The sequence below is a fragment of the Glycine max genome, chromosome 4, assembly GCF_000004515.6.
Source record: "Glycine max cultivar Williams 82 chromosome 4, Glycine_max_v4.0, whole genome shotgun sequence".
Taxonomy (NCBI): Eukaryota; Viridiplantae; Streptophyta; class Magnoliopsida; order Fabales; family Fabaceae; genus Glycine; species Glycine max.
This window is the reverse complement of record NC_016091.4, coordinates 1035503-1043133: the sequence shown is the minus strand read 5'-3', so window position 1 is coordinate 1043133 and position 7631 is coordinate 1035503. Positions and strand designations below refer to the sequence as shown.

Sequence of the window (7631 nt, the reverse complement as noted above, 5' to 3'; positions counted from 1 at the left end):
GAATCTTTTAAAGATTTGATGGTTATATTATATTTGAATTTGAATTTTTAAATATTGTAATATCAACTGGCATCTATTATTTTTAATCTTGTTATGATGGTTGTTGTTAGTTGTGTTTTCACATAAAAAAATTGTCACATGAGTCATTATATAAAGAGAGAGGTAGAAGAGGCATCAAAGATGACTATTACATCATTTTTTATAACTTAATAGAGAATGTGATTTTTATTGATTCAATAATTAAATTATATCTACATATTATCAAGATTATTCAAATTTTGTCAAAAATGAATAATAATAAGAAAGTAATTAAATGATTCATATTTTATTATATTTTGAAAAGTTTATATAATATCAATTTTAATCTATATAAATGAAATAACAAATGATTTTGGATTAATATGAATTTTTACATATGTGATCTATGTGGAAAAAAAATTACAATGTAACGATGAGTTTCAAAAAATATTATTTAATTAAAAGTTATGAAATAGTATAGTAATTATCAAAATTATATAAATATAATTTAATCTCTCATTATATATACACATATATATATAATATTATTACAAATTAATAGGTACTAGTGACATGTTCAACTCAACTTTTATATTTCTAAGTCTTTCAAAAATGATGTTTAATTTATCTTGTGTCAATATACTTTTATTATATGCTATTGATTTGTTTAAAGAAACACAAAATTATAAATATTTATATAAATTAAGACATATATTTATTGGGTAAATTTTAATTTTTAAAATTGATCTTAATCTTTTAATCTTAGGTTTGTCTTGGTGATAATTATATAAAAGATAAAAAATGAAATTTATAAAATTGTTACATCTACTTTGTTCATAAACTCGCTAACATATACACACACAAATATCTAGGTTTCGGAATAAATTTTTAATTTTGCAAATTAAAAAAACACACATAAAATTAATAAAATAAAATAATTGGCGGGCCAATGAGCCAATTCACTCCGCCTATGGTTCTTGGCTTGCTGCTCCCTGCAAGGAGCTGGTGGGCTGAAGTATCTATACCAGATACATACATGATAGAGGTATGAAGTAAAAAAGAAACATTAGTAAAGTAGTTTTTGAAAACCTAAAAATTAATAGAGTTAGACGTTTATATAAATAAATAGAAAAAAATAAATTAACAATGTCATAGTGGAACTGCACAAGTGCAGTGCAGTGCACAAGAGACAACAAAATAAAGAACCCAAACATTAAAAAATAATACTCATATAGTCATATATTCCTCGTGCTTCAATTTCATTTTCCGTCCGCACCTAGATTTCACAATATATTAACCTCTCCTTCTCTGAACAGAGATACTAGTATCTATTTTCTCCTTTGGGATTTCACTTTCACGGCAAGAATGTCGAGCTCACTGGCGGAGAAGTCCACCTTCTCTCGGACTTGTACTCTTCTGAGGCAATACCTCAAGGAGAAGGGCAGCTTTGGAGACCTTACCCTCGGGATTGCATTGCCATGCACCAACGGTACTATATACCAATTTCATTTTTTTCCCCTATCAACCCTAAACTAAATAAATTGTTCTGAAATTAATCGCAATTTTTTCTATCAGAATTCAGAAGGAAGCAATTTGTGAAATCCTAGCTTTCGATTAAATCTTTCTTCTCTTAGGTTTGAACCTTTGTCTGACGTGTTCAATGTATTCAATTGCTCAACATACATATGTAAAGACGGGTCTAATGCATAGTTTCCAATTTTTCCATATCGGAGAGAGAGAGAAAAAAAAATACTCAACCACTATGGAAAATGAGAAAAAGATACAAAAAAGAAAAAGTCAACTGAAAATATTTTCCTTTTGGATATGAGTTCTAAACTCACTGTCCATAATTTTCTCCTTGAATTGTTAGGCATTTCGGATTTTTCTCTTTGCAATTTGCAAAAATAAAGAAAGATAAGATTAGAGTTGAGATATTTTCAGTGCTAAGAATATTTCTGGGTAGGGGAATGCTACATAGCAGGAACTGTAGTAACATATGGACTCGGTGTTCTCTATGAGATATGAGATTATCCTGACAGATTCTACTTCTCACAGGTTCCCCTGACACATCATGTCACTCTGCAACAACCATGCAGTCTGTTTATCCTCGCCACTTGGAGATTCCAACTTTTATTAACCCAAGGTGTGTTTGTTTGGTTAATTGTAATTCTTTTTGTGAAAGAAAATTAATGAATGACAGACAATATGTAAATTCTCGCTTAGACCGGGGCGTATCTTCCTTAATATAAACTTTTTAAGTCACCAAAAAGAAAGAGTCATGGCTGCTTACAGTTTCATAATAATGATTAAGATGTGATCCTCTTTTTTAGCTCTACGGAGAAGGAGGCTAAAGCTGCTCAGTTGACTATCTTCTATGATGGGCAAGTTGTTGTGTTTGATGATTTTCCTGCTGATAAAGTGCAGGAGATGATGTCTTTGGCCTTGGCCACCAAGGGAATTTCCCAAAGCCAGAACTCCTCTGCATATGCTCAAACTCATAACCAGCAAGGAAATAATCATCCTTCAAGTATTCCTAATATCATTCCTCAAGCGCCATCCACACCAATTGTTAATGGTACTTTCTTTTGATCTTGAGATGATGGTAGAGAATAATACTTTTGTATTTTGGATCGCATTTTTTCCTGATCATAAATTACATTTCCATACAGACATGCCAATCGCCAGGAAAGCTTCCCTTCATCGGTTCCTTGAGAAGAGGAAAGATAGGTAAGCCTCTCAAGCAAGGAAATGTTGTTTGGTGAATCTGTTAATAATGAGTCTTAAGTTAAGATCTTCTGCTGATTCGCATAAGCATAGAAATTCATCTTGTCATGTTGCAATTTTACTTAAACTATATTCTCTGAATATTGCTCTTTTGGCCTACTTGATTAATTTTGTTATTTTTTTTATGCTGTGTTTGCAGAATTGCTGCCAAATCGCCATATCAAACAAACAGTCCTATCTCTGCTCCTAATAAGCAGGCCGAATCCCTAGATGCTAAACCACACATCTGATATATCTACGCTGCTATTAGATGTTTGTTTCAATTATTATGATTCCAAATATTTCCTGTAATTAGCGTTTCATTTTAGTTACATTCTGATAATTTCTTCATTTGTTGCTTTCTGTAGCTCCTTTTTCGGCTAAGAAAGAGAATCAGTTGATGGTATTAAACTGAACAACCAAAACAATCCCCGTCAAAGAAATCTAATGAGTGAAATTGTTGTTGGCGTTATACGTGAAACCAAACACATACAAAATCAATCAACGTTGTTGCAGAATTTTATTATAAAACTAAAAAGGACTTTCCAGAAAGGAGTAGGTGGCAAATTATCCTATAATTGACGTCTTTTTCTTTAAACTCTATAATAACAGTTAATTTTGATAAATTTAATTTCTTCAATGAAAAATAACTTTGATAAATGTCCTACTTAGACGCTTCGTAAAACCGTACCGATCTAAGAGAGGAGCTGATGGATGAGTAGGCTTCCCCTTTCGATTTACGGAATGCGATAATTTCTTATCTACCGACTTATTCACCATAGAAAATTGTATTTGCGGGGTCAAAATTTGCGCAAACAAATATTATATATTAAATTGACTTATTTTGAGAATAGGGAATAAATGTGTTGTTTGCAGCTGTAAATGAAATAGTTAATCATCTAAATTTATTACGATTGTTTACAAAATAAAAAACAAAACAGTTTATGTTTTTTTTTTACGCTGAAGATTTTGCTTACTTCTTACCAGCAATGTTAGTTCAGGTGGTTGGGGATTGAAATCCTTTGCAACATTATGTGCAACAAAAAGAACTACCTAATTTTTTTGAAATAACCACTACATACTTTATTGAACGGTTTTTAGAATAGATTATTCAGATTTATAAAAGTGACTAATATTTTATTATAATTTCTTTTAATTTATTTTGATAAATTTTATAATCAAACTTAGGATACATTCTCATTTGATAGGAAGTTTTAAATGAATGATTAATTATCACCAAGAGAGAATCAACTAACACTAATTGTTTCATTATAACTAAAGGTCTTCAATTCGTTCTTGAGTATATAACAAGCATAAATATTTGAAGATTTTTTTTTTATTGTGTATTCATATACAATGGTCATACTGAACTCAAACAAATTTCCTCTTATGAAAAACATATGTGGTCTATATAAAAAGGTTTAATTAAGTTGTTTACACAAATACATTGTTGATAAAAATCATAACCAAAAGGGCAAGAGACATATCAGGGAATTAACGAACAAAGGACAGGTGCGTCTCAACATTTTCTTGAACATGATTGGCATAGATGGTTGCTTAATAACCTGTCTAATCATAATGTTACTAACGGCAAGCCGTGGAGTTTGATCTTTGGTGCCGTGTTGAATATGTTGTGGTGGAGGTGCAATGAATCTACCTTTACCAATTCATTGTGGTCTGTGGAAGAAGTTATTGAGAGGATTTCTAGAATGTTTTCTGGAATCATAGCCGCTAGGCATTGTCTTGCCATTTCGGATAAAGCAATGTCGAGTAGAAGTAAGATCAAGTGGATTTTCCCGGCTAGTATAACAACTAAAAGCTAGCTGAAAATATTTGCCAAACATAACCCAAATGTTTACAACCATAAAAGAAAAATACATTTCAAAAAGCTTTTGGAGGGGAGGAGAAAAGAGAAGAGGAATTTTTATAAGGTTTTATTGTTGGTTCAATTTTAGGAGGAAAAAGAAGCAAAATTCCTCGGCGTCTAATCTTTTGCTCTCATTCAATATTGGAAAATTTGGAAGGGAGGTGTGATAATTTTAAAAAAGTCAAATGTATTGAATAAATACTCCTATTTATATTTTGAAATCCAAATTTTAAGAATACAAAAGTGAATTATTTTCTAAAATTTCTTCTTCCTCCTTGTGAGTCAAACAAGAAAAAGTCTCTCTCTCTTCCCGTCTTTTTAACCAATAGTATAGAATGTTTAATCAAAGTTTTTTTTTTCTCGCCTCTCCTCTTACTCCGATCGTTAAAATTCCTCTTCCTTCCCCTTCCCCTTCCCCTTCCCCTCCTTTGAACCAATCATCTCCTTACCATTGTTTTAGTTCTTATCTCAGTCAGCTATTGGAATAATATAATGATGCAACAACAATTGCAAGAGTTGATAACAAAGCTGCAATAAATGTAGCTGCAGAAACAAGATCAGCATGTGCCTTTATTCCAGAAGGTATTCTCCAAACAGTATGAGGACCATACAGATTGGCGTCATCCTTTTCCAATTTGAAGAAGCAATAGTGGTTTTCCACCTTTCCTTTTGTGCCGCAGCGCACTAACATATCCGGTGCACCAAATTCAACCGTCGAGTACCCACTTTCATTAAGGGGCTGAAAAAGAAGACAGAAATAGATGAATTGAAGCAGTACTGCAATATACCTGCTAAGGGTCATGAAATAATATACTGGCATCTTAAATGTTACTACCACACTCTCCAACATTTTCTTTTTGATATATTCTCCTGGTTAGGTAAAAAAAAATTAATTTGACTAAATATGACTATACTAGTTAGTATGGAGTAATAAAAAAAAGAGAAAGGAATAAGGAGGAGAGAGAAAAGACACAAAGTTTTTAAAGTGGTTCGCTATACTAAGAAAACTTTCTTGTTACTTGCATATTTTAAAGCTTACAAGATGTTTATATATATATAATACTAATGAGACACAAGTTTTACAAACCAAGCGATGTGGGACAAAGGAACTAAGACCACAAAACTCTAACATATACGAGTCCCATTCCTCATTAGATAGGTTTCATCCTCAAACTAATAGGACTCATGTAAATTTCAATCAATAAAAAAGAAAAGAGTGTGTTGCCAGCAATCTTCATACTAGTACAGTATTTTTCTTTTTTCAAGCCACAACCATTTTGTTCTTGCAGAGGGGCAAAATAATAATATTAGTATTACAATATTAGCACTAATGGTTATAAAAAGCAATTGGCCACGGTGATGTTGCATATAATCATCATCATCTTAATCTCTAGCGGAGGCAATTCCTTAAAAAAATGTTACTTCTTTTGCAGAACATTAGATTCAAATAAATATAAAAGGCAAACAAGCTTAGCTAAAAATGGCATTGAGATAATTGAAGCATAATAGGCTTACTTGATATCGAGCATGCAATGGAAGCTCCATTTTTATATCAGTTGGCTCTTGCAATATATTTGGGTCAACAAGCAAGTGAATTTCAACAGCAGAACGATTGGACAAGAATGAAGGCAGCTCCAGATTTGTGTCACCAAAGACAGCTACATCACTGAAAACTGTAATAAAAAGTGTTAATCATTTGAAGAAATTAAAAATATGGATATTTTTTTTGCTTCTTCTATAAATATGAAAAGCAGGTGAAGGTGAAGAGTATTTACTGCCACGGTGAACAAGATGTTGTAACTCAAATGGATCAGCAAAAACTCCAGAAGGCAATCTTTCAATAATTATGAATTCACATGAGTAGCTTAACAGTTCACACTTTAACTGTTGGGTCTGAAATTTGATTAATGTAGAGACACTACGATGTGAACCTTCACCAATAAGAGTGCGCTTTAAATCTGACAATCTCAACACAAATCCACACGAAGAACCAGAAGGGATTGCTTGAGACATAAAATTATCAAAATCCGAATCGTGTAAAATCGTGTATCTGTCGTAATAGGACTGCATCAGAAATTTGTTGACGGGCACCTGAAAAAGCAAGAAGAAATCATTTGGTAAAATTAAAAGAAAACAAAAAAGGCAGATAAAGAAAAGAGTTATACTAACCGGACTTGAAACTGAATCGGCAAGCGAAGAGCATGTAGCTAAGAAATAAATGAAGAGTTGAATGCATCGCCGAGTTGCCATGAAGATTAGGGTAGTTTAGAGAGGGATCAATTAGACGCACCCACCCACCCTTGTAACTGTAAAAGATGCAGATTCAGAGAGGACACATATACTCATTCAAACAATTTAATGCAACACATACCTCCACTCTGATTACCTGAAGCTAGGACAGCGGTTCGGTTTCGGTTTCACGGATCCGAAACTTCTTACCTGATAACCCATTGTTATGTTCAAATCACAAAGTTATTCTTTTATTAAAATTATTACATATTTTTTCTTCTTCTAAATAATATCTTTCAATTTACTTCTTACAAATTATAAAAATTATAATTTTAACTATATATATTGTTATATTATAAATCAATATATATTAATTAGTATATATATTATATATATTATTACTATTATACACATATAACCACATTTTTTGGTTGAATATGGAATACCTATCATTCATTTCATTTCTCCAATCTTTCTACATGGAGGAGTGTTAAAAACACTCTCTCTAACTCTCTAACAATCGCTTTGATTGAAATTTTTTTAAATTACCTATTTTAATTTTTCATTTCATTTCATTTTGGGTTCTGGTAGTTTAAAGTTTTCTTATTTTGGATTTATTTCGTTTGCATCTTTATTTCTAGAAATGGTTTCAAGGTGGTCCAATTGAATTTTAAAGAGGCAAGGATACAAGAAAAGGAAAAAAAGATGGACCTAGTAGAGCTCAAATGAATTTTGAAGCTTCCAGCACCTAAAA

At 31.7% G+C, this 7631-nt stretch overlaps 2 protein-coding genes across 5 annotated transcripts; one reads left to right on the top strand and one right to left on the bottom strand.

Annotated features, from left to right (window-relative positions):
• The first annotated feature begins 1275 nt into the window (after window positions 1-1275).
• Window positions 1276-3402, top strand: LOC100807356 (protein TIFY 10A). Its single transcript, XM_003523472.5, has 6 exons — window positions 1276-1507; window positions 2074-2161; window positions 2349-2593; window positions 2688-2745; window positions 2942-3054; window positions 3150-3402. Exons 1-5 carry the CDS (start codon window positions 1384-1386, stop codon window positions 3030-3032), a joined length of 606 nt encoding a protein of 201 aa, XP_003523520.1. The 5' UTR covers window positions 1276-1383; the 3' UTR covers window positions 3033-3054; window positions 3150-3402.
• Window positions 3403-4416: 1014 nt separating this feature from the next.
• Window positions 4417-7129, bottom strand: LOC100527590 (phosphatidylinositol-glycan biosynthesis class X protein-like). Of its 4 annotated transcripts, none has more exons than XM_006577725.4 (5): window positions 7035-7129; window positions 6818-6954; window positions 6424-6739; window positions 6164-6321; window positions 4914-5387 (listed from the first exon to the last, which is right to left on the bottom strand). In XM_006577725.4, exons 2-5 carry the CDS (start codon window positions 6896-6898, stop codon window positions 5121-5123), a joined length of 822 nt encoding a protein of 273 aa, XP_006577788.1. In that variant the 5' UTR covers window positions 6899-6954; window positions 7035-7129; the 3' UTR covers window positions 4914-5120. The 4 variants fall into 4 exon arrangements, with proteins under 4 accessions (NP_001238355.2, XP_006577788.1, XP_006577790.1 ...); XM_006577727.4 differs by having other exon boundaries at window positions 7020-7098; NM_001251426.2 differs by lacking the exon at window positions 7035-7129 and having other exon boundaries at window positions 4417-5387; window positions 6818-7000.
• Between the last annotated feature and the right edge of the window lie 502 nt (window positions 7130-7631).